Source organism: Podarcis muralis, chromosome 13, assembly GCF_964188315.1.
Source record: "Podarcis muralis chromosome 13, rPodMur119.hap1.1, whole genome shotgun sequence".
Classification (NCBI taxonomy): Eukaryota; Metazoa; Chordata; class Lepidosauria; order Squamata; family Lacertidae; genus Podarcis; species Podarcis muralis.
In genome coordinates, this window is record NC_135667.1 from 5,221,498 (window position 1) to 5,248,037 (window position 26,540).

A 26,540-nucleotide genomic window follows, 5' to 3' on the forward strand; every position below is an offset into this window, starting at 1 on the left:
TCATTTTACACCTGTGAAGATGGGGAGGTAGTTGCTACAGGCAACAAGCTGGCCTTCGGTAACAAGATGGCTGCCCAAAGTGGAGAGGTGTTTGTCCGCATGCTGTTTACCCAACTTTCTGTGGGCTGCGTAACACTACCCAGTCTTAAAAAAAAGGTGTTTTTTTTAAGAAATGAGATTAAAAACAAACACAGGACATGTAAACCGGGTTGTTTGTGGGAATGCCTCAAGCATCCTTTCCCCAGCATAGTGTGATGTTGCTCTTTTTTTTCCTATTCCAGGGTGATTTCTCTTGACTGCAAGTTGATGGCGGCAAATGGACCCACTCCGACAAAAGACTTCTGGCCCTGGCCCCTGAGGGACTAAAGGATTTGTGAGCCGTGCCTTCTCCCTCTTCTTCCCCTCCCTTCCCCCTCCCCCCACCACTGCGCCATTCCTGGGCTCTGCGACACCATGATCCTAGCCTGGCTTGGCTTCCACAGATTCCTGCTCCGCCTTTCCAACCACCCCAGGTGGGCCTGCTACAAGGGCCCCCGCCGGCACGCCCTCCTCTTCTGGCTCTTGTTCCTCTCTTTGCCCTGCCGTGTCCTGCCATCAACCTTCAAGGTGGGCGTGATGGGCCCTTGGACCTGCGACTCCATCTACGCCAGGGCCTACCCTGACGCAGCGGCCAAGCTGGCCGTTGCCCGCATCAACAAGGACCCTACTCTGAACCAGGGCTACTGGTTTGACTATGTCCTCCTCAACGAAGACTGCAAGTCGTCTCAGGCCATGGTTAGCTTTGTCAACTCGGAGCGCTATGCCTCTGGCTTCGTGGGCCCGGTCAACCCAGCCACCTGCGAGGCAGCTGGGCTGTTGGGCAGAGCTTGGAACAAGCCCGTCTTCTCCTGGTCTTGCTTGACTGACGATGCCGAGGTGGAACGTTTTGGCACCTTTTCCCGGCCGCTGCCCCAGGCCTCCGCCGTCCTCTACACCGTGCTCAAGTACTTCCGCTGGGCCCACGTTGCTGTGATCAGCTCTGGCCAGGACCTCTGGGTGGAAGTAGGGCAAGGCCTGGCGGAGTCATTGCGCAACTTTGGCCTCCCTGTCACTGTCGTGACCACCATGGAGGACGAACCGAATGGGGCACGGGATGCCCTCCGCCGGGTACAGAGGGCCTATGATGTACGAGGTATGGCTGGGTTGGGGCCACATGTGCTTGCACGACTCTCAAAGGAAGAGGGTCTAATATTTGGGGGATAATCATTAGAAAACTTCTGGGTTCTGCTGAGGTTCTTAGTGTGGATAAGGTCAGTTCACGTAGTCACTTTAAATGAGCAGCAACTGTTCTCTGAGGTGCAATCACGTAGGTATGTCAGGCTTCTCCACCCTCCGGCCTGACCAGTACTTTTAAGAAGTAGACTGATGGGACAAGAGATATGCAGGATCACGACCCAACAGCACTTGCCAAGAAAAGCTTCCAAGCTGTTGTCTCATGATAAATTGTGGTTTAACCCAGCTTCAGTGCACAATGGAGGTTAAGAAAGTATTGCTTATCAAGATGAAGTAAGAATGTGGCTTTAGTGCTTTCTGTCTGACCAAAAGCAGACCAGAAACTGGAGACAGAAGAGGGTATAAAGAAAGAAGGAAGGTGAACCAGGGCATTTGGGTTGAAAATACATACAGAACATTTTTGAAGGGGAAGATGGCACAACACCTACAGTACTTCCTTATCTCTGTCTAGACTTCTAATGACCCCCGGGAACTTTCCAGATATAGTTTGCAACACCCTACGATTGCCCTCCATGAATTGGTCCACGTTGGATAATGGTGACATACCCAACATCTGAGTTTGCTGGGTGTGTGGGTGTGTAGGCTGTATGCCGAGACCCTCTTAACCCCTGAATCCCGCATGTGTTAAAATATAAGCCAGGCTAGCATCCTGTGGAAATGATAGCCTGGGTGATGGTCCATTAAGTAAGCAAAGGAAGGCGATATGTGCAAGTGTTGAGCCCCTTCCCCTAACTCACGGCTAGTTAGAAGGACAAAGGCAGGGAGCTGGGAGTGGTGTGAGCTCAGAAGCAAAGCAGCAAGCTGGAGAGAGAGAGTCTGAGCAATGCTTGATTTCTGTTTGAATCCAAGGCAGCGGCTGTGGGAGAAGCAAGGCCCTTTTGGGGTGTCAATGCTACAAACCCCTCCACAGTGGGCTCAGGGTATATATGTGTATAAATAAACCATATATCATAAAGACACCACAGTTTCCGCTGTGCCTCGCTCCACAAGGAAACATGAACCATGGGTAAGCGACTGGAACCTCACACCACTGAGAGATTGGGGTGGCGTGCAACAGTGGTGTCAGATGTGGGATTCCTGTTTCCTGGAGGAGGGCCTGTGAGCGAGGTGTGCCTGAGTAGAGATGGAGGGAGGAATAGCAACAGCCCTCGAGTGGCTTGAGAGAATAGAGCAGTGACAAAGTGAGCAGTTTGATAGAATAAGAGTAGCTTGGGTGAGAAGCTTCCATGGACAGGAAAGTGTGACTCCATGCGAGGTGAGGGCCTTGCCAAATGAGATGCCACAGGGGGTTGAAAGTGACCCAGGAGCCCAGCTGCAAGGCACCCAGATGGAAGGGGCAGCTGAAGAGATCCAGAATGTAGGTGGGCAGCTGAAGGCAAGGGGGAAGACAACATTTTGGAGAAAGGTGAGCTGGCTGGAGCTGAGGAGCTGCTGCTAATTTATTTCTCCACTCACTGGAAGCTTACTTTGGAAGAAGGTGTATCTGGGGAAGAGGCGCAGTAGGAGGATTCAGAGGTGTGTGTGAGCGTGCAAGAGGAGCTGCAGCCATAGCGGGCTCCATCAGGCCCTCCTGTAGCTGCAACTAGGCTACACCGGGCCTAGCTGCAGCTGTGGCTAGCTTTGCCGGGCCTTTCAGAGGGTGTGATGAGTCCCATCAGGCCCCCTCCCAACGCGTGACATCACACACATCCCCCCCCCCATGTTGGGCAGAAACTGGCGCACCTGTAACAATATACACATTTTGCAAGACCTTTCCCCTAATACAATGCTTTTGTACGCTATCTTCACTGATATATGAACAGTTGGCCCTAATGCAATGCACTGTTGTACACATTTATTGACTGGAGAATAGAATTTGGAGAAATGCAAATTTTGAAGGATATCTCTTTGTTGTGTATTGTTTCGCAAAGCGGGAATTGTGTAAATTTGCATTTAAATGTGAACTAGGGTTGCCATGGGACGTGGGTGGTGCTGTGGCCTAAACCACAAAGCCTAGGGCTTGCCGATCAGAAGGTAGGCGGTTTGATTCCTCACTACGGGGTGAGCTCCCGTTGCTCGGTCCCAGCTCCTGCCAGCCTATCAGTTCGAAAGCATGTCAAAGTGCAAGTAGATAAATAGGCACCGCTCCGGCGGGAAGGTAAATGGCGTTTCCGTGCTCTGCTCTGGTTCGCCAGAAGCGGCTTAGTCATGCTGGCCACATGACCCGGAAGCTGTACGCCGGCTCCCTCGGCCAGTAAAGCGAGATGAGCACCGCAACCCCAGAATCGGTCACGACTGGACCTAACGGTCAGGGGTCCCGTTACCTTTAGGGTTGCCATACATCTGGAATCTCCAGATATAGATATGGAATAATGCTTTGCCCCTCCCTCCAAAAAAACCCCACTCAACAACTTTATCAAAAAAAACCTCAACAACTTTTCTGACCAGATTTTCACTGTTTGAAATATGGCAGCCCTATGTGAACTGAATCAAATTTCTCCCCATCCCTATCCCCCAGCAGCAACCCCATTGAAACCCCCATATGCTGCTATTAGCCGAAGAAAAAGAAAGCTTCTCTTAGCCAGTGGTGCCATCAGGACAGGATTTTAGGGCAGATGTCCAGAGCCCCACTTTGGAGGAATGGACAGGAGGGGCTATATGCAAACTACCTAAAGAAGGGCGCTCCATAAGACCATTAAGTCCGGAGTCTAAAATTACAATATGGCACCTCTGCCATTAGTGCTACAGTTAAGTAGCACCAATTAAGTAGCATGGTGGTTGGCACACTATTTACATCAGTATCATGGCTGGGGAGGGAAAGTGTCAACCTCCTCTCCAATGCATTATAGTCGAAACCAAATTGCACACCTAGTAAACATAAACTACGTTACTATTTTAAAAAAACCTCTAAACCTCCCTTTATCCAAACTGATCCAATATGCCAACCCTCTAATGGTACCCACCCCCTTTAAAAAAATCAGCTGCTTGAGAAGGAATGCCTCACTTTCCTGATGGTAAGACTGCTTGTGGTTCTAAAGCAACCTTTCCCAAACTTGGGTCTCCGGCTGTTTTTGGGACTACAATTCCCATCATCCCTGACCACTGGTCCTGCTAGCCAGCAAGGATGGGAATTGTAGTCCCAAAGCAGTTAGAGACCCAAGTTTGGGAAACATTGTTCTAAAGCAACCTTCCACAACCTGGTGTCATCCCGATGTTTTGGACAACATCCCATGGCTGTACTGGCTAGGGTGGGTGATGGTTTGTAGCCCAAAACATCTGGAAGTCGAAGGCTGCTGTTGCTGTTGCTGTGCAGGGATGGTGGTCAGACATCACAGCTATGCAGAGTCCTGGAACTAGTAGGTATGTGAGGTGTAAGATACTTATTTCATAAAATTTATACACTACTTGATTGTTTAGAAACACACACACCTCAAAGCGCTTTGCAAAAAGATAAAACCCAGAATAGCTTACCATAGTTTCAAACATACAAAAAGTTAAAATACTAAAACATTAAATCTCCCAGGATCTTTGGGAAAGCAACGTGCATTAAATGTATGTTATGGACGTGGCTTTAGCATATCAATATTATTATAATGGTACTTATAATGGTCACTTTTTTTTTTTACAAAAAGGAACCCAAAGCAACTTAAAACATAAATGCAAAAATAAAAACTGCTCCAAAGTTATAGCAAAATAAAAGCTAAACGCATTCATGTACATCAAAGGCAGTCTAACACATCCTACTGACATCCTAAAGGAGGTCGCAATATCTAAAACTTTCCCGCGTAAAGGGCCACCAAACTGACAGAATGGAAACATTCTTGCCTTTTGCCTAAAAATAGCCACTGATGGTGCCAGGCTTCCCTTCCTGGGGAGGGCATTCCATAAGTGGGGACCCACCACAGAAAGGACCTGTTCTCGTGTTGCCGCCCTTGCATCTCCTTCGGAGAGGGCACATGGAGAGGGGATAAATGCAGGGTCTGGGCTGGCTCCTATTAGGAGAGGCAGTCCATTTTGCAAAAGGTCACTTTGCACATACACAGAGGCCCTCTTCATCTCACTGCGGTCCCTTGGTGAGCTCTGGACTTTACACTGATTTTCCACCTAATCCCTAACCCATGGGTAGGCAAACTAAGGCCCAGGGGCCAGATCCGGCCCAATCACCTTCTAAATCCGGCTGTGAACGGTCCGAGAATTAGTGTGTTTTTACATGAGTAGAATGTGTGCTTTTATTTAAAATGCATCTCTGGGTTATTTGTGGCGCATAGGAATTCATTCATTCCCCACCCCCCAAATATAGTCTGGCCCCCCACAAGGTCTGAGGGACAGTGGACCGGCCCCCTGCTGAAAAAGTTTGCTGACCCTTGCCTGGCCTAACCCTCCCCACTGTCTACCCTTCCCATTTCCTCCTCCTCGTTCCTTTCCTATCCAGTGATCGTCATGTGTATGCACTCTGCCCTGCTGGGTGGGGAGGAACAGCGCCTCCTGCTGGAGAAGGCCGAGGACCTGCGTATGACAGACGGGACCTATGTTTTCATCCCCTACGACGCCCTGACTTACAGCATGCCCTACCAGAAGGAGTCCTACCCTGTGCTGGATGACAGCCTCAAACTCCGCATGGCCTACGACGCGGTGCTCACCATCACCATCGACTCCCCGGAGCAGTCCTTCCGGCAGACTTTCAGGGAGGCTCAGGAGAAGAGGGAAATCCCTGGCCACCTGGATGCTGACAAGGTGCATCTGAGGAAAGAGGCAGTGGGTGGTAGTGGGCAGGTACAAGGGATGGCCCCAGCAGGGCCTCGGTCCAGTATACCTGAAGGAGCGTCTCCACCCCCATCATTCTGCCCGGACACGGAGATCCAGCTCCGAGGGCCTTCTGGCGGTTCCCTCATTGCGAGAAGTGAGGTTACAGGCAGAGGGCCTTCTCGGTGGTGGCACCCGCCCTGTGGAATGCCCTCCCACCAGATGTCAAAGAGAAAAACAACTACCAGACTTTTAGAAGACATCTGAAGGCAGCCCTGTTTTGGGAAGCTTTTAATGTTTAATAGATTGTTGTATTTTAATATTCTGTTGAAAGCCGCCCAGAGTGGCTGGGGAAACCCAGCCAGATGGGCGGGGTATAAATAGTGCAGGAGAGGCTCAGATTTAGGAGGTTCCCCATGCCGTCCAGAGCGCTGTGTGCTCACAACTGCATTCATTTTTAGATCTGCCTGAGTGAAGGGCGTTTTAACACTGCTGTGGAATAGTCTTCCAGCAGAGGTTTGGCAAGCCTCCTCACTTCTGACCTTCCGATGGCTCTTGGATACCTTTTTGTGTGCCTATTCTGCAGCAGGGCGGTTCATAAAAAACTTTTTTTTGGGAAAATGCCTGCTCCAAAGGTCTTATCTTACTACACTAGGTATTATATAGTTATATCTGAAATTTCATGCATATCAGTTAATATCTTGACCCTGCTACACTAAATGGAAATTTCAGCCTTCACAACATAGGAAAATGGCCAAGTGAACAGCTACTTTCGTGGAGAAGGCTCAAGATATTAACTGATATGCATGAAAATTCAGATATAGCTATATAATACCTAGTGTAGTAAGATAAGACCTATGGAGCAGACATTTTTTTAAAAAAGTTTTTTATGAACCACCCAGTTTAAACTTTTAAGATGAGCCAGTCATTTTTATGATGCTTCTGCATTGTTTTTAGAAGTATTTTACCCCCTTTGTAAATCTGGTTGCACGCTGCCCTGATAGTTGGCATGAGAGGGCAGTCTGTAATTTTAAGTAAGTAAGTAAGTAAGTAAGTAAGTAAGTAAGTAAGTAAGTAAGTAATAATGCAGCACAGAATTCAGCACCCACAAAACTATTTAGGGTCCCTCCAGACATCATTCTGTTGCATGTTCATGCTGATTTGTGGTCATGAAGCTATTGGAGCAGTCCTACACGATCCCACTTTCAGAACTGTTTGCACCTGCAAATGTTTTGGGGTGGTCATTCATACAACTACTTTTCTTATCAGTGCATATCCTGTAACTTCCTGCTGAAATCCCACAACTTTTTGTCTCCCCAATATTCTGGTTTTTTCTTCTTCTTTTGTTGTGCTTTAGCCCTTCTGGACAGCAATAATGTGGCAGCACTGCAGAGCAATGAACAAAGTAGGACAGCACAGGGCAGAGTAGTGCCTTCACTCTTGTAAGGCGAGCAGAACAAATGAGGGGAATCAAGAAAACAGAAGCAAATGTTATCCATTAGCATCATTTATTCAGGTTGCAGAATTTGAGAACCTGGCCCTAACTCTTCCTTGCTTCTCTTTAAAGGCACACCCCCTGTTTGGTACTATCTTTAACTCCATCTACTTCCTGGCCAAGGCAGTGGAGAATACTCGGAAGTCCGGCAAGTGGGTGATGGGCTCCACCATTGCAGAGCATGCCAAAGACTTTGAGCTGGAAGGCTTCAGCCAGCCAGTGTCAGCCGACGAATACGGAGATGCCGTGCTCCCCTATATCATACTGGACACAAATGGGAAGGGCAACCGCCTCTGGCCCACCTACAGTGTGAACGTCGGTGCTCGAACTCTGCGCTACGTTGGGCACACAATCCATTGGCCTCACAGTTCCAGTCCAGACACGGACTCCATCTGCTGGTTTGACTCGGTCACTATCTGCAGTGGGGGTGAGTGCTGAAGCGAGCTGCCTGGGTGTGCAAGGATGGAGAGGGAGAGGAAGGATGGAGAGGAATTTGGTTCACATTTAAAGGCCTACCTCCCTAATTCGAACTTTCCAAAACAATACGAGAACTGAGACTCTGCCACCCTTTTTGAAATTTGCTCTTCCCTGAATTTCACAGTGCAGTTCTCCATTCCAGTAATGTGTAGAAAAATGCATATACTAGGGTAAAGTGTGCATATGTTACTGAAAATAACATACGAAATGTCATTATATTATGGGAAATCGCTTTGCAAAATTGTGTATATCAGGGAAAATTGCACACAAAGTTAATTTCTGTGGGTCTATTCTAAATTAAATTTTGTTGAATACCACCTATTATTGTACCATTAAAAACAGTGCGAAACAAATTTCACATGACTCCAGTTCTGGTCATGAAGGGAAATTAGCGATACTAATACTAAGCTGTGAAGGCCCAAGTGAAAAGAATTGAAAGCCTAAGATTGTAGGTGCCTGCATTATTTTGAGAGGAAGTCAGCTTCATCCTGAAGGCCCTTTTCTATCCTTGCCATCCATCCATCCCTCCATCCCACCAACTTCAAATATACCATCCAGTTGATCGATCAACCAATCCCATATACGCTAGCTATGTGTCCTGCCAGTAGCCAGCCCACCTCATATACTCTACTCGCAGACCCTCCAACTGGGACGCACGTCTTTCAGCGCCACACTCCTGCGTGAATCACATGACCCATGTGAGTTTGCAGCCCCAAAAGATGTGCTTTTTGGGGGGTGAGATCACGGCGCCCACAATGGCGCTTTAGGAAGGTGAGAAAGGAGCTGTTGATTTCATAGGCTTGGGTGTCTTATGGTCAAGTCATGCAGGGAAGAGAAGACAAGGAAAGTCTGGGGAGAAGGCAAAAGGCATTTCTGTCAGGATTTGTAATACTACAGTGGGTGGGTGGAGATATTTTGCATGGAACTCCCCATATATGAGTAGGAGGAGCTGGAGCTGGAGCTGGAGCTGGAAATAGCCTCTCAAGCCTTTAAAGCCCTATACGGCCTAGGACCCTCGTACCTACAGGACTGCCTCTCCTGGTATGTCCCACAGAGAAACTTACTGTCTTCAGATAAAGACATCTTGAAGGTCCCAGGCCACAGAGAGGTTAGGCTGGCCTCAACTAGAGCCAGGGCTTTTTCGGCTGTGGCTCCGATCTGGTGGAACACTCTGTCGCAAGAGACTAGGGCCCTGCGGGACTTGACATCTCTCCGCAGGGCCTGCAAGACAGAGCTGTTCCACCAGGCCTTTGGCCAGGGCACAGCCTGACTCCCTCCTTCGGCAATCTTTGCGGAGCTCTGGCCCAATGGTTACCATTGGTTTGATTTAAATTAATTTTATAATGAATGATTTTAGAGTGTTATGTCGTACTGTTGTACTGTTTTATTGTTGTTAGCTGCCCTGAGCCCGGCTTCGGCTGGGTAGGGTGGGATATAAATAAAATTTATTATTGTTGTTCTTGTTGTTGTTGTTGTTATTATTATTATTATTATTATTATTATTATTCCTGGAAGTGGTCCCCAGCGGTAACACTCTTCTCCTTCTCCTTCAGGGGTGAATGCTGGTTTTATCCTCCTCATATTCCTCCTGGCTATCTGCTTGATGGTGGGTGGAGCTGCCCTTGCTTTCCATCTCAGGTGAGTTACGCAAACACCCCTGGCAACTAGGTCTGCTGGACAGCTGACATTTCGGATTTCGGGACCTCCCCGTGATGCCTGCTTTATCTTTACAAACGACCATTTTTTATTTCTGCTCTGCTCGTGTTGTTGATTCCCACAGGCGGCAGTTTCAGCATGCCCAGCTAATGAAGGGGCCCGACAAGATTGTCCTCACCATGGATGACTTGACCTTCATCCATACCCAGAACAGCAAGAAGGTGAGGGGTTTGTCTCTGTGGGAGGGACCATTGAGGAGACTAAGGAGAGGCTGGCAAGATGGAGCGCTGCTAAGTCAGAGAGGGATCAAAAGGGGCAATGCGAGTAATAGTAATACTCAAGGTTTCTATGACGGTTGCTTCATGCAACTGAAATAAAGGACAGTGGACAGAAAGGGCTGCTGTCTTTGTTTATGTAGGAGCAGATTCTCGCCTTCAGTTGGATGGGTATGATGGTCGGGCCAGAACTGTTTGAGAACGCAGATGCCATGTTAGAGGGCTGCAGTATTGGCAAGGGGTCATTAAAGGTAAAGGTACCCCTGCCCGTACGGGCCAGTCGTGACCGACTCTTGGGTTGCGCGCCCATCTCGCTTAACAGGCCGGGGGCCAGCACTGTCCGGAGACACTTCCGGGTCACGTGGCTAGCATGACGAAGCTGCTCTGGCGAGCCTGCACCAGCGCAGCACACGGAAACGCCGTTTACCTTCCCGCTATAAAGCGGTACCTATTTATCTACTTGCACTTAAGAGTGCTTTCGAACTGCTAGGTGGGCAGGAGCTGGGACCGAATGACGGGAGCTCACCCCGCCGTGGGGATTCGAACCGCCGACCATACGATTGGCAAGTCCTAGGTGCTGAGGTTTTACCCACAGCGCCACCCGCGTCCCTTATGATAAAGGTCCAAGTTAAGAATAAGAAAGCTGTTCCTTAGTTCATGGTTCTCCTCCCCTCTTCATCCCCCCCAGAAAATGGACGACAGTCGAAAGAGTATGTCGGACATGAAAAGCCTCAAGAGTGTGGCGGCAAATGCAGAAAACAGCAACATGGCTGTGGTTGAGGTAAAAGCATGTCCCCTCCTTCACAGTTCCTAGTCCTGCACCCTCCCTCTTCCCCAGTTACTAGTGGGTGGGCCAGTAGAAGCCTCTGGTGCAAAGCCATTTCCTCAGGAGGCGCAGATGGCGTTCTTGCCAGCAGCCTTTCCTGGGGCAGTGCCAGCACTGATATCATCATTGCGGATGGGTGGAGGCTGGAAAGAATGCACTAAATTCGGGTGGCGGGTTTTGATGGCGATGCCAAGCCATCTCTTTCCACTCATTCTAAACAGTTCTATTCCACACACATCCTTTTTCATTGGCACCGCTGAATCTCCCTTCACCTTTATATAATGGTGTTTTGTTTTGAAATATATCCTCCCAGGGTCCTTGCCATTTTACATTTTCCAGCCATCGCCCACTTCCTGTCATGACGGGTGCCATTTTGAGAGGCTGAGGCTGCTTCCTGATTGGTGACTCCTGCGACAATCCAATCATTGCTCTTCCGTTGTAAGCTACAAGCGGAATTGCAACTGACTTTCCTCCAACACCTGGAATATTGTGCCTTTTCTTTTTGTACATCCCATTATGCCCTGTTCACACGGTAGGCGTGTCATTTGAAGCTCAGAACACACTCAGTATGACCCTTGTGGTGGGAGACATTTTATAACCACCATCTGTCCCCCCCCCCAACTGCTCTTTTAATTAGTTCTGAAGGGCTTTTCTGGCTATATTTTTTAAATTAAATTATTAAATAATTACAGCTGACATGAAATGTGATGTGCTTGGAAAATGTAACATGACAGTTGCTCTCAACTGCATTACTTCTTACGCGAAGTTTTACACTGTGCTGATATTTGTCAAAATGAAATACTTATTTTTAATATAGCGTCATGGGGGGGTTGTAGCACGGTACCGGTCTTTTTATTTTAAGAAGAACATAGCTAGAAAAGCATTTTGGCACTAATTAAAAGATAAGGGTTCAAAAACAAACAAGGATTTAATAATGTTGCCCATTGCAAAAGGCTGAGGTATGGTAGGTTCACTTGCCTGATTAAAGCCCATGACAAAACCCCACCTTTCTTTTTTAAGTCAGAAAAGTAGTGTGAAAAAGCATGAATGCCTCTTTTTTTGGGGGGGGGGAGCAGGCCTTCCTGTGGTCACAGAAGAGACAGGAGAACCACAGGCAAAACCCAGGACGCCATAGGAAGCTGGCTATAGTGAGAAAGACGCCATTGCAGATAGAATCTGGGCCTTTGCCCATGCAAAACAGATGCTCCACCCCTCAGCTGCGGCATAGTGTGGACGCCCTGTAAAAAGAAAGTGAGCGAAGCACAGCAACCCCACATTCAGTGGCTGGTGAGGGGCAGTTGGCTGCCACTGGCTCAGCAGTAGGGGGCTGGAGGGGCTTACATGTTCAGGGAGCGTGCCAAGGTCCATCCCTCTGTGAAGGGTGACCTCGCTGATTCCTGCAGCTCCCGCCACTCATCTCAGCGTGGCTCTGCTTGCCAGCACTGCTCCCTGCTCCCTGGAGACCTTGCTTGCTCCCCCGTCCCCCAATTCATCACCTTTTCCTGCACCGTATTGGTCAGGAAGTGATGTGTGGCTGGGCACCCTCTCCTTCCCGCCTCAGTACTCAACCACACTTAGTGGGCTCATGATTGGGATGTTACAGAGGCTAGGGTTGCGACTCCTCTGGTCATGGCAGGGAGGCTGTTGCTAGGAAACCAGGGAGGCTGCAGCCTAGCTGTTGCTAGGAAACCAGGAAGCCGTGGCGACAGGCCCTTCTCTAGAAGCAGTTGTTTCCCTGTTGGCCATAATCCAGCCCTGGGGTCTGTGGTGCTCTGCCCCAAGTCCATGCTAATTCCTGTAAAGGTCATATTCACAGCATATGAATCAAAGCACTAGGATACCACTTTAAGCAGTCATGGTTCCCCCACCGCAAAGAATTCTGGGAGGTGCTGAGAGTTGTCCGGGGAATGCTTTTCCTCCCACAGAGTGATAGCTGTCAATGTTTCCCTTTTTTTAAAGGGAAAGTCCCTTATTCTGAATAGGATTCCTTGCAAGAAAAGGGAAATGTTGACAGCTCTGCACAGAGTTCCCATTCCCAGAGTTCCCCAGGAAGAGGGGCTGATCGCTAAACCATTCTGGGAATGGTTAACAAACTACAACTCCCAGAATTCTCTGGGGGAAGCCACGACTGTTTCACGTGGTACCACGGTGCTTTAAATACCTGGTGTGAATGTGGCTTAAGTGAACACAGCTGAGAGGCTAGGCCTCCCCTCTCCCCACAATCTCTCTGGGGTGGTAGCACTGCCCCACACAAGGATCCTTAAGTCTGCTCTGACACCAGTGTATTTTTGTGCAAAATCCCAAGGCATCTTTAATGATCCTTGTGAGCCTAGCCAGGGCACCATCACTGTGTGCTCGCCACTGTAAGTGCCCCCATCTTCTCCAGCTCACTTCTGCCTTCCCCAGCCCCACAGCTCTACTCACCTGGTTCCCATCCTACAGTTTGCCGAGAGAGTTCAGTGTTTAATCCCTAAAGAGGGGTTTGAATCCGCAGCATGTCTGTCTGAGAAGCCCATTGCTCCCATCTCCAGCATTGCTTGTTGGAGGGTGGGGCAGGTTGTCCCGGAAATGTACTTAGCACATGCTCAGAGGCACCCTCATAATTATGAACTCCCATTGATCAGGCCCAGAGAGAGAGTTGAGGGAGCACCCTACCCCAGTCCATACACCTGTCCTTCTGGGTTTTGCCCCCCCCCTCACCCCCTTCCACCCACCACCAGCATCATTTATTTTTGACCGCCTGCTTCCTGCTATCCTTAGGGCGAGGACAAGCCAAAATTCACCAGCCAAGTCCCCTTGCTCCTCCTTTTGTTTAACAGCCAAGGCGTAATAGCCGCGGTCCAGGTAAGTCCCGTTTGGCAAAAGGCCCTTTTAAGTTGTGCCTTTTTGCCAGTCTGCTCTGCCTTTCAGTTTGGTTTTTACACCCTCCCCTCACCCCAAAAAGTTCGATGCTCCTCTTTCACTTGACCTTTTTAGCTCTCGTGCATTTTGCTGTGTTAGGGGTTTTTTTCCCTCCTCTCAAAAACGAGAGGAGGAAAAAAGTTGGCTATGGCACTTGTTACTTCATTCCCCTCCTCACTCCCAACTCGCAGGCCATCCTTCCTCCTCTGGGGAGAAGGTATTGGCAAGGATTGAAATGGGAGGTAGAAAACAGGTTCAGATTGGTGGTTTGCTGGAAAAAATATTTGTGTGTGTGTGTGTGTGTGTGTGAGAAAGAGAGAGAGAGAGAGAGAGAGAGAGATTATAGGTGAAGTGCTTAATTTACAAATGAGTTGTTGTATGGGGCTTAAGCACAACTACACATAATAATAATAGTAATAATAATAATAATAATAATAATAGTAATAGTAATAGTAATAATAATAATTTATTATTTATACCCTGCCCATCTGGCTGAGTTTCCCCAGCCACTCTGGGCGGCTCCCAATCAAGTGTTAAAAACAGTACAGCGTTAAATATTAAAAACGTCCCTGAACAGGGCTGCCTTCAGATGTCTTTTAAAGATAGGATAGCTGCTTATTTCCTTCACATCTGAAGGTTCCACAGGGTGGGCGCCACTACCAAGAAGGCCCTCTGTCTGGTTCCCTGTAACCTCACTTCTCGCAATGAGGGAACCGCCAGAAGTCCCTTGGCGCTGGATCTCAGTGTCCGGGCAGAAAGATGGGGGTGGAGATGCTCCTTCAGGTATACAGGACCGAGGCCATTTAGGGCTTTAAAGGTCAGCACCAACACTTTGAATTGTGCTCGGAAACGTCCTGGGAGCCAATACAGATCTCTCACATGCTTCCTCTGATCAGGTAACCTCTTCAGTCCAACTCCATGTAGCATCTTTCTCTGCTGTGGACGGGGCCAAGACATCTTGGCGCCTGATGTGAACCACAAAATGGTGCCCCCTCTCTCTCAAGGAAGAAGTGGTTGGTGAAGATTCACGTCAGTAACAAGGGGCTAGACCCTCCAAGTGCCCCTGTTTTCCAGGGGCAGTCCTGGATTTACAGAAGTCGTCCCAGTTTCTGATTTGATCCTGGAAAGACCCGCTTTTCCTTAGGATGTCCCTGTTATCATCAGAGAAATGTTGGAGGGTGTAGAGTTATGCAACCATCGAGCCAAGGAGTTAAGTAATTATACAACCTTTAGAAAACATCTCAAGGCAGCCCTCTATAGGGAAGTTGTTTTAACGTGTGATTTTTTATATATGTTGGAAGCCGTCCAGAGTAGCTGGAGAAACCCAAGCAGATGGGTGGGGTACAAGTAATAAAATTATTCACATTATTATGAAATAGGATGCCCTTATTTCCACTGGAGAAATGTTGGAGGGTATGAGATCCACATCGGTATCTGCTGCCCCTGTGGATTCTGCCGCCTGAGGGGGTCACTTCACCCCCTCATGGGTGGGCCGGCCTTGGCTGTGGAATACACGCCCAAGCCTACAACCTACGACCAGCATAGATGATTCCATTCTTAACGGCGCTGTCACACCCTTTAAAGCAATCTTAGCTAACTAATCAAATAAGTTGTAACCGACTGATTAAATCTGCACACACTTGCAAATGTGTGCAGATTTAATCAGTACGCTACAACTTACTTGATTAGTCTGCTATCCTTCATCTTACATATACTGGTCTCAACAGGCATGCTATTAGAAGAGGAATTCCCTCCAGGTGCAAATTGAAAGTTGTGTGTGGTAGGGAAGATACCTCCTCCACCATCTGCACTTCTTAAATGTATATTTTTATATTGAAACGTTCAACCTATAAAAAGGAAGTGTTGCCTTAATCATAGCTGCCTTTTCACTTGATTAAACAGTTTCATCTAAGATTAGTAAATGCAACTTAAATGTTGCCGCCCCAATTCTTACGAATATTTTCAGGGATGGAATATATTGCTTAATTTAAATTACTGGCGACTGCTTCTGAACATAGAAATCATACAGTACCTAAGATATTTTCCCCTAGTGTGCAGAGGACACTTCTCTCTCTCTCTCTCTCTCTCTCTCTCTGCGTGTGTGTGTGTGTGTGTGTGCGCAAAAGAGACGTGAAATTTGTAATCGAACGGGAGTGTGCAGATGATAGGAGACAGACTTGCCCCCGCCCTGTCTTTCCTCCTAGCCCAGTTCACTGCCAGTAATCTGGGCAGGTAAATTCCATAGGGAGGTTTTGATGTAAAAACCAGACTGCCCCCTCCCCCATTGCCCAGTCTTTGCTTCATACAAGAACGGGTAAGGCGTGTGAATAAGCAGGCACCTTCTGTTCTGTAGCACACAGGGGCCCTAAACAAGCTTTTTGTTTGTTTCCGGCTTTGCAGGATGGCTGGCTACATCCTAATCCCAAGAGTGCTTCAAAAGCCTTCCCCTGCCCCCTCCTTTTTCTGCAAATTTCCCCGCCTCGTTTTCCAAATTACCTTGTAGCAAAATTGGTTCCTAGAGAGGTGCACAACTGTTAGTGCACCAACTCAGTGTTATTTTGCTGGTTTAGCTAGAAGACCTTTCTGTTGTCCTCGGAATGGTAATTGTGGAGGTTTGCTTAGAAATAGAAGGAAGGAAAGACTTTACTACTGAAAATCACAAGGAATGCTACAATTTTTTTTTATAAAAAGAAGTTGGTTATGGGGAATAATTATTAATCCCATTCCTGAATTATTTTGTTGTAAGATTTTTAGAAGGTGGGGAAAGTAATATTGTTGAACTGAATACTGGAAGACTTTAGAGGGGGATTACCCTTGAGTGTGGCGAATCCGAATGGCTTCCAGCTCCCATTTCTGCCTCTGTGACCTGAGAATCTGGCTGTGGAAAACCAAATATCTTAGCAAGATCACACAATGCATGCTGGCTTGGCAAACTTCTATGCTGAAGAGGGGCAGGGCAAGGTAGTAGCAAGGTATTTTGATTAGTACTAAAACATATGCCATAGCGACCTTAGAAGCACTGCTGATAAACAAAATTTCTTTTTAAATCCTCCCTTTTTTGTTCCGTGGGGTAAACCTGGGAGATGGGAAAGGGTGGTGCGGTGATTGCCTTGTGCTAAATTCACAGGTTGGGAGGTCAAGTATCTCACGTGTTATAGTTCACAGATTAGACAATTTGGACTGTGTGCGTATTACCTGCTTAAAATGTGGCTAGGCTATATATATATATATATATATATATATATATATATATATTTCAGAGCAAAGCTGGTTTAAGGTAAAATGTATAAAAATGCAGTATTTCATAAGAAATGGCAGGATATTACCATTATTATTATTTAGTTGATTTGCTCATACAAATGACTTAACGATATTTACAAACACAGTAGAAGGACTTAAACCAATTGCAGTAAACACAATCAATAAAAACATAAAGAAAATCAAGCCAAATACATTTATGCAAATAAAAGACAGGTTTAGCAGATCATGACCCACCAAATTTTGAGGATAGGTGTGGATTTCCTGTTTACACGGCTTCCCAAACCAGCAGTGGAATAGCTGTGGATGCAGAGTAAATGGGATCATGTGGACAGACTTATTCACTGTGGGACTCCCTCCTGGCCTCCCAGAACAGGGAGTAGGATGGATCCTGTATCTTTGCCTTGTGAAGGGAGTGTAAGACTGCATCCTGTGGGCTCTGAGCACTGATTTGGGAAGTGGTGGACACAAAACGTTAGCCGCGATCCAAATAATGTATTTTTCGCTCTATAAGACGCACCAGACCACAAGACGCACCTAGTTTTTGGAGGAGGAAAACAAGAAAAAAAATATTCTGAATTTCAGAAGCCAGAACAGCAAGAGGGATCGCTGCACAGTGAAAGCAGCAATCCCTCTTGCTGTTCTGGCTTCTGGGATAGCTGCCCAGCCTGCATTCGCTCCATAAGACGCACACACATTTCCCCTTACTTTTTAGGAGGGAAAAAGTGAGTCTTATAGAGCAAAAAATATGGTATATTCTGTCGTTTCTTATGAAATACTGTGTTTTGATAGATTTCCCTGCAAACTAGCTTCAGTCTGAATTGAGGAAAAGAACGATGGAGCTGCATTTTACTGTATACACAGTCAAAGCGAGAAGAGGGAGTGGGGCCACATGGGACTGCAGCCCTGCCTCCGCTCATGCTTCTGCCTTCCTCTCCACTGTGCCATAAGGGGGGAGACTGCAGTGATCGGGGCCGTACTCCTTCCCCCTGTGTGTGTCCTGCTCCATGCATCTGGGGAGTGGTTCCTGTGAGGCAGGAAGCATAAGTGGTTGGCCAGCAGTGACAATGGTTGGCGTCCCTGGCTCATGCCAAAAGAGAGCATGCAGGGGCATCCTGCCCACCTGCTATTTCCGCAGGTGGGCAGGGAAGGAAGACTGTCGAACAATGTAGTTCAGGTAAGACACAGTGGCAAAGGGATGAGGGGATGGGAGGAGACAGTTTCAGCAGTTGCACATGGTACCGGCCACCCACAAGCTGGCGCCATCCATTTGTTTTGGATTACAAGCCCTACCAGGCACCAGTTTAGGGAAGTCTGATGCAGAAGGACAAGTCTTGCTGAAGAATAACCAGGCACGGCTTGTGCCAGAGGTTAAGTCTTGCCTCAACAACCTTTTTTTGAATTGAGTTGTAGTCCAAAACATCTGAAGGGCACCAGGTTGGCAAAGGCTGAATAGCAGCAAGCGTCTTCCACTTCCCAAACTTTCCCTGGCTCACCTGTGCAGGATGCCCTGTCCTGGTCTTCCCGAAGGTTGTAGGAGAAGTTTTAGCAACATCCTTCAGATCACACGTGTTCTTGGGATGCAAGTCCTCCCCACTTTTTGCACAAAGTGCCCGTTTCCTTATAGCCCCCTGCCCCAGAGTTCCCTCCTGTGAGCACTAAGCATGCACAACGTGAGCCAGAAAGATGAAGCCCCATGCTACACTCCCTGCCATCTGAGTTATGGTCTCCCTGTGTGGGGATTATATCCTGGCAGTGTTGTGCTGACATTGGGTGTTGGAGTTACACCATACGCTCTGCCGTGGCAATGTAGTCCTTGTAGTCAATGACACAGGGCTAGTTTTTATTACCCTCCCCCCCCCTGGTTGCAGTAAAAGGGGAGGGAATTATTTGCATCAGATCCTGGGTGGAACACAGCAAAGTTCCACCATTGGCCAGGCTACAGCCATAGGGAATTGAAGGTGTACTGGATATAGTCTACGTCTTCTTACCCCCATGGTGCCCACACCCCACCTAGGACTCCATCCCATTTTGGCCATTCCACCGCCAGCATATTGGTGTATCTGTCACAACAGTGGCCTGTCTGGCATTCCGCTACTGGAACTGGCATTCCGCCAAAATAAACCCTAAAGCCCCTCCATCAGCATCACCCCAGTACAGGATTGCACCTTAAAAGGCCTGGAGAAATAAAGGGATAGGTGCCAGGTGAACCTCTCCAGGGAGGGCATTCCATACCACCCAAAATGTCCTGTCTACCATACCCACCTACTGCACCTCACCTGATGTGGGGCACTTTGAGAAAGGTGCCCGAAGATGATCTTGTGGAAGGGAGGTTGTACCCTGGTAGTCTCAGTCTGTGAAGAATTTGAGAGTATAAGATAACTGCTTTGCTGTTACTTTGCAAGACCCCTTTGCCCCGGTGTTTTCTTTCTCTCGGGGGTTAAGAGGTCCCTGTTAGCTTGGCTGGGCCAATTTGCCTTTCCTGGTCTCTCTGGGGTTGTGTTCTGTTCATTCCTTGCTTCACTCTCCACTCCTCTTGCTTAAATGCATATATATTTACCTCTTTCCCCTTCTTTCTGTGAGCCTTTCAGGCTGTGGGGAGGGTTTGTGTCTTCCTTCCTTCAGATGCATTATCTTAAGAGGGTGAACATTCATGCCCTCCCTTGTTTTCCTTCCCAGGGTGACTGGGTGTGGCTGAAGAAATTCCCAGGCGAAAAGCACACTGAAATCAAACCTGCCACCAAAACAGCATTCTTAAAGGTTAGTGCTCTTGCGCTCCCCTCTGTGGCCATTGGGGGTCCCTGCTGCTTCAGTGGGTGAGTGCAATTCCCAACCTGACCACTAGGACTATGCACAGCGCCCTCTACTGGACGGTCCTCCAACAGCCCCTATCCTCCGGGGGCTCCCTCCTCTCATCCCTCCGTTCTTGTTACTTCCCCTCACCTTCAGCTCCGGGACCTGCGACACGAAAATGTGAACCTTTTCCTGGGCTTCTTCCACGACTGTGGGATCTTTGCCATGGTCTCAGAGCACTGCACGCGTGGCAGCCTTGAGGATCTAATCAATAACGAGGACATGAAACTGGACTGGATGTTCAAGTCGTCCTTGCTGCTTGACCTTATTAAGGTGCTTGAGGGAGAGGGATCTAGCGATCTGGTTTTTGGGATCTGGGTGGGTAGGTAATGCCAGGCTGGGAACGTGGCATGAAGGGGATTTACCCATCCTAGGAAGAGGAGCAGGACATCTCTGATGGGAACAGGAAAGGAAACTGAAGTGTAGGCGGGTTCCCACAAGGCAAGACACGGTAATAACAGCAAGAACCACATAACTGGGAAACAGGGGCAAAGCAACTGCTTATATACATTCCTGAAAACCTGGGCCACTCCCCCTCCCAACGTGATTGGCTGTCTAAACTTCCACGCTGCAAATCACGACTCAGAGTCCACGGGCCAATGGCAGAGGCCCAAATCCTGAAATGTTCTGTGATTGGACGTCATGTATTGAATCAGAACACAGGAGCTCAGAATCCTTAGTCCAGACTGAAGCTCAGGCAAACACAGACCACTGAATGCATAACAGAAACCACAGCACTGGCGGAGTGCGGGGGGAGCGCACTGCCCCCGGCAGCGCGATCCTGGCAGGGTACCATCACGGCTGTCCCCCCGCCCCCGCTGGGTGCCCTGCCCCTGCAGGCGGCGCGCCTCGCCCCCAGGATGCGTGCCAGCCCTGCCCACGCCTGCTCTCCGCCCCCCAGTGCCGGAGCATGAAGCTCCGCCACTGAACCACAGAGTCCTGCTGGATCAGACCACAGTTCCTTTTTGTCCAGCATTTTCCTTCTTGCTGTGGCAAGTCAGTTGCCTCTGGGAAAGTCCATAAGCAGGGTTAGCAGGCGGTGACATTCCCATCCAGTAACTGAACCTGGGACCTTATACAAGCCAAACAGATACTCTCCTGCTGACCTGTGTCTCTTCCCCAATCCATCTGGATTTTGCAGTATCCAGGGGTCTTGCCTGCCTAACAGAGAAGTCAGAGGTGTTCTATAGAACAAGGTGGTATAAACACAAGGGAAACTTGTTGGCAGAATCATACTGGAGAATCCACCACCTTAGTGTAATAGGAATAATTTTGTGGGTTTTCCAACTTACGCAGTCCAGCAGGCTGGACACTGCTGCCCAAACCTCCTGGTCTATTTATAATAATAATAATAATTTATTATTTGTACCCCGCCCATCTGGCTGGGTTTCCCTAGCCACTCTGGGCGGCTTCCAACAAAGATAAAAAATACACTGAAATATCACATATTAAAAACTTCCCTGAACAGGGCTGCCTTCAGATGTCTTCTGAATGTCAGGTAGTTTATCGCTTTGACATCTGATGGGAGGGCGTTCCACAGGGCGGGCGCCACTACCGAGAAGGCCCTCTGCCTGGTTCCCTGTAACTTGGCTTCTCGCAGGGAGGGAACCGCCAGAAGGCCCTCGGTGCTGGACCTCAGTGTCCGGGTAGAACGATGGGGGTGGAGACGCTCCTTCAGGTATACTGGGTCAAGGCCGTTTAGGGCTTTAAAGGTCAGCACCAACACTTTGAATTGTGCTCGGAAACGTACTGGGAGCCAATGTAGGTCTTGTTTGTCAAAAACATCTGGATTGGCTTAGAACCAGTCTTCACAACCAGGTGCACTCCAGTTGTTTTACAGCTCCCATCAGCTCCAGAAAGCCTAGCAGCTCATCTACATTTCCCTTTTCCCTACCACTTTCCCCTGGGAAAACATACCATTTATCGCTGAATTGGAACAAATGGCAATAGGGTTTTCCATGGGGATAGCACAGGTTTTGTAGGGGATAGCAGGACAAAGGCAAATCCGCTCAGACCTGTGCCTAGAAAGCATGGGGCAAGCGGGAAATTGCTTGGATAATAATAATAATAATATATTATTTATACCCCACCCATCTGACTGGGTTTCCCCAGCCACTCTGGGCGGCTTTCAACAGAATATTAAAATACAATAGTCTATTAAACATTAAAAGCTTCTCTAAACAGGGCTGCCTTCAGATGTCTTCTAAAAGTCTGGTAGTTATTTTTCTCTTTGACATCTGTTGGGAGGGCGTTCCACAGGGCGGGCGCCACCACCGAGAAGGCCCTCTGCCTGGTTCCCTGTGACTTGGCTTCTCGCAGGGAGGGAACCGCCAGAAGGCCCTCGGAGCTGGACCTCAGTGTCTGGGCAGAACGAAGGGGGTGGAGATGCTCCTTCAGGTATACTGGACCCATGTTTTTTAGGCATGGCAAGCAGAAATGTGGACGAGCTGTAGGGATTTCAGTCCAATACATCTGGAAGGCAACAGGTTGGCAAAGGCTGGCTTCGAAGATGTCCCGGCAGCAGGAGGGAGGAAGGAGAGATATGGGTGCTGCTGTTCTTGGGAGGAGATCCAAGCAATAGAGCAGAGCTGTGAGCAGACTCTTCACCCCTTTCTTCCCTCTGCTCTCCAGGGGATGAAATACCTCCACCATCATGACTTCCCACATGGGCGGCTGAAGTCTCGGAACTGCGTGGTGGATGGCCGCTTTGTCCTCAAGGTCACCGACCATGGCTACAACGAGCTGTTGGAGGCCCAGAAGATCCCACGAGAGACACCGAGCCCAGAGGGTTAGCAGGGGAAGTTGGGACCTGGGAAGGGGAAGGGAGACGGGCTAATGCAAAGTCTGGGGTATGCTGCAGAGAGCTTTGCTAAGCAGGGAAGGTGTCATTGCTGCTCCTTGCTATGAAATGCTTTTTAAAAGCAGTGACATGCATTGCTCTACTGGCTGGCACAGTTTTTCCACGGAATCGTTCAATATAGATTAGAGATCAGCGGCAAAGAGCCCTCTGGGATTTTGCCGGCCTGTCAACCAGAAATATAGATAGCAGCAAAGATTGCGTCCACCTCTGCATTTTCTAAGTTATGAAAGGAGGCTGAATCTTAGGTGTCTGTAGAGAAACAGTGCCCAAATATTTCAAGTTGCACTCTTTATTCACAGCAATTTTAACAGGGACTTTGGAAGCAGGCTTTTAGCAAGGGGCTGCAGAACTCAAGTACACACACCCGCTGTGTTTCAAGCAGCCAGTGGCTGAATAAGAGAGGAGCGAGGAAGTCTCCATCGCTGGCCTTGGAGGAGGCTGCAGGTTTTGCTCCCCTTGTTAGATTTGGAGAGGGAACCCATAATAAAGGGGGCAGACCAATGGAGCTATAGAGAATGCCTGCAGTTACAAGGAATGAAAGGCAGAGAAGGCTGGGTATGATGGAGGAGGGGACGCCTCAAAGTGCTTGATTTTTGTTTCCTATGCCCCCTTTTAGACCGGTTATGGACGGCGCCTGAGCTACTGCGAGACCCATCCCAGGAGCGGAAAGGCTCTTTCCGGGGAGATGTCTTCAGTATCTCCATAATTATGCAGGAAGTCATATGCCGTGCTGCCCCCTATTGCATGCTGGACATGACCCCTGAAGGTATATAAAGGGCAGGGATTGGTGGTGACAGACCAGCTCCCATCCCCAACCTTTCCTTGTCTGCATGACTATTTTTGAGCCTGGGGCCTTCTACATGCCAAGCAGAGGCTCTGCTCCTGAACAACGGACCCATCCCATGTAACATGGCATTGTTGTTGTTGTTGAGTCGTTTAGTCGTGTCCGCCTCTTCGTGACCCCCTGGACCAGAGCACGCCAGGCCCTCCTGTCTTCCACTGCCTCCTGCAGTTTGGTCAAACTCATGCTGGTAGTTTCGAGAACACTGTCCCACATCTCGTCCTCCGTCGTCCGCTTCTCCTTGTGCCCTCCATCTTTCCCAACATCAGGATCTTTTCCAGGGAGTTTTCTCTTCTCATGAGATGGCCAAAGTATTGGAGCCTCAGCTTCAGGATCTGTCCTTCCAGTGAGCACTGAGGGCTGATTTCCTTCAGAATGGAGAGGTTTGATCTTCTTGCAGTCCCTGGGACTCTCAAGAGTCTCTTCCAGCACCATAATTCAAAAGCATCCATTCTTCGGCCATCAGCCTTCTTTATGGTCCAGCTCTCACTTCCTTACATCACTACTGGGAAAACCATAGCTTTAACTATGGCTTTAACTATGGCATTTAACATGGCATTACCGCAATTCTTTTCCATGGCAAACTTTGCCTGGTGTGGATTGGAGGGTCACTCTGGAGTTGGTCATGCTGGAATAACCAATATGGAAAAGTTAGAACCGTAGAATTGGAAGGGACCCCAAGGGTCATCTAGCTAAACTCCCTGCAATGCAGGAATCGCAACTAAAGCATCCATGACAGATGCCATCCAACCTCTGCGTAAAAACCTCCAAGGAAGAAGAGCTCACCACCTCCAAGGGAGTCTGTTCCACTGTCGAACCGCTCTTACTGTCAGAAAGTTCTTCCTAATGTTTAGTCGGAATCTCCTTTCTTGTAACTTGAAGCCATAGCTTGCTCCATATTCCATGGGGCAGCTCTTAAGATATTTGAAGATGGCTGTGACATTATTTTGGTTTGGAGAGTTGAGCAGGGTTGCTGTGGTGGGTAGATGAGTTAACGCGCTGGCCCCAGAAACATGGCGGGAGTTAAGGAAGGGTGCAGGGTGGCTGGTCTTGATTACATGCAGAGGACAGCCCCTGTTGTAGGGTTTGGTTGCTGAAACACAGAGTGCTGTGTGAAGCAGGGTAGTAATGGAGTTTATGGAGTAATTGCAGAGTGGAGAGGAGGTGGCCTGCCCAGGACAGAAGCGAATTGTTTTCCTTGTCCGACAGAGATCATCAAGAAAGTAGAGAAGCCGCCCCCACTCTGCCGGCCCTCTGTTTCGGTAGACCAAGCCCCGATGGAGTGCATTCAGCTGATGAAGCAGTGCTGGAGCGAGCAGCCTGAGAAAAGGCCAAACATCAACCAGATTTTTGACCAGGTGAGTGGGCCTCCGGAGTAGTTATTTGCCAGGATCCCAGAGGGTAGGGAGGTCGCTTCCTAATGCCCCTTCCGTCCCTCTCCTGCAGTTCAAGAGCATCAACAAAGGTCGGAAGACAAACATCATCGACTCCATGCTACGGATGTTGGAGCAGTACTCCAGCAACTTGGAGGACTTGATCCGGGAGCGAACGGAAGAGCTGGAGGTTGAGAAGCAAAAGACAGACAAGTTGCTAACGCAGATGTTGCCCCCGTGAGTCTGTGGAAATTATGTGCGTAGCTTAAGTGGGGCAACCAGAGCGTGTCCTGGCGGCCTGACATTCCTAGAAATGAGGGAATTGCCTGTTCACCTGTCCATATAAGAGGTCTCCAAGTGGGTTGTGTTGCCTGCTTTGCAGGTCGGGTACAGGAAATGCCCGAAACTTCTACAGAAGACATTTCTGCTCTCTTCCTGTTGAGGCTCAGTCCGTTTCCTGTCTCAGCTCAGTGCAACAACCTGTTTGGAGTCTCTCTCCTTCAATCTGTTCTTTTACACCCTAGCTATTATTTCATCTCCTCCTTTATTTCAGGGATTTTTTTTTTGGTCCTCATTTATTTTCTCCAACCGCTCTTTCTCGGTTTTTCTTTTAACACGTAAAACAAAAAACACTCAGCTTTTCTCAAAGTTTCCCACCTTTTTTTTATTGCTCCCCCTTTCTGAGCTCCCTTCTGAGCCGTGAAGCAAGGATTTTTCTTGCTGCCCCTTCCTTGCTTTTCTGGGATTAATATGTTCTGTCAGCAGCGAGCATTGCTAAGCTTGGGATAGAATTTGGAGAGAAATTGGGGGAAGCTGGTTTTTTTAAAAAAATATTGTTAATTGCACTAACAGGCACCCTTAAGCGCTTTCTGATTCTCCCAAGGAGAGACTGGCTGACATTTCTGCTTGTCACCCCTTCAGTTCAGTAGCGGAGGCCCTGAAGACTGGCGCTCCAGTGGAACCAGAGTATTTTGAAGAGGTGACCTTGTACTTCAGTGACATTGTGGGCTTCACCACCATCTCAGCCATGAGTGAGCCCATTGAGGTGGTCGACCTTCTGAATGACCTTTACACCCTCTTCGATGCCATCATCGGCTCCCATGATGTCTACAAGGTACAGACCTGTCAGCTCTGTCAGCCACCTTTACTGTGGGCAGGAGGCAGAGAAAGGGTGGGGCTTGGAGGATCCAAGGGATGTGAAGGAAAAGAAGATAGGACGACACGGGTGCTTAGTGTTGCCAAGCGAAACTCATATTGGCTGGGAAGTGGCTGGGCCTTGAGTTAGTTTGGAGGGGAGGATGATTCTAGGGCTCCTGAACGGCTTCCTACTGATAATCAGGAGGGGGGTGTTCTTCAAGGTCCATTTCCTAGGTCTCCCTGGCCCTCTGGCAACTGGGGGAGCCTCTTTCCTCGTGGACTCAACCCCTACTAGGTTTCTGTCCTGGGCATGGGACAGGATCTTAGCCTGAGTGGAGAATGTGCTATAGATATGTCCAGGGATAAACAGGTCACATATTGCTAGTAAAAATTTAGGATCCAGGAGGTGAAGTCAGGTCAAGCAAAGGTCAGTCAACTCAGATGATAGATGCAGGTCTGATAAAACAGAGGTCAACATCCTTAAAGGCTAAGTAGCAAGGTGGTTAGCACCCTGGAGAGCTCCAGGTGACACACATGCTGGCTGTCAGACAAGGCAGGCTTGTGGACATTCATTCCCGGGAATCCCAACTGAGC

General features: G+C 48.6%; 1 protein-coding gene across 1 annotated transcript in view; it reads left to right on the plus strand.

Annotated features, from left to right (window-relative positions):
* Nucleotides 1-305: 305 nt before the first annotated feature.
* GUCY2D (guanylate cyclase 2D, retinal) overlaps nt 306-26,540 on the plus strand; it is a 35,413-nt gene continuing 9,178 nt past the window's right edge. The window contains exons 1-14 of the mRNA XM_077916856.1: nt 306-1,171; nt 5,684-5,985; nt 7,562-7,916; nt 9,520-9,604; nt 9,747-9,843; nt 10,586-10,678; nt 13,484-13,567; nt 19,562-19,642; nt 19,832-20,008; nt 22,367-22,523; nt 23,212-23,361; nt 24,646-24,794; nt 24,883-25,046; nt 25,731-25,923. Of these exons, the coding sequence (XP_077772982.1) occupies nt 454-1,171; nt 5,684-5,985; nt 7,562-7,916; nt 9,520-9,604; nt 9,747-9,843; nt 10,586-10,678; nt 13,484-13,567; nt 19,562-19,642; nt 19,832-20,008; nt 22,367-22,523; nt 23,212-23,361; nt 24,646-24,794; nt 24,883-25,046; nt 25,731-25,923 (2,805 nt within the window). The 5' untranslated portion in view covers nt 306-453. The remainder of the gene's footprint in view (nt 1,172-5,683; nt 5,986-7,561; nt 7,917-9,519; nt 9,605-9,746; nt 9,844-10,585; nt 10,679-13,483; nt 13,568-19,561; nt 19,643-19,831; nt 20,009-22,366; nt 22,524-23,211; nt 23,362-24,645; nt 24,795-24,882; nt 25,047-25,730; nt 25,924-26,540) is intronic.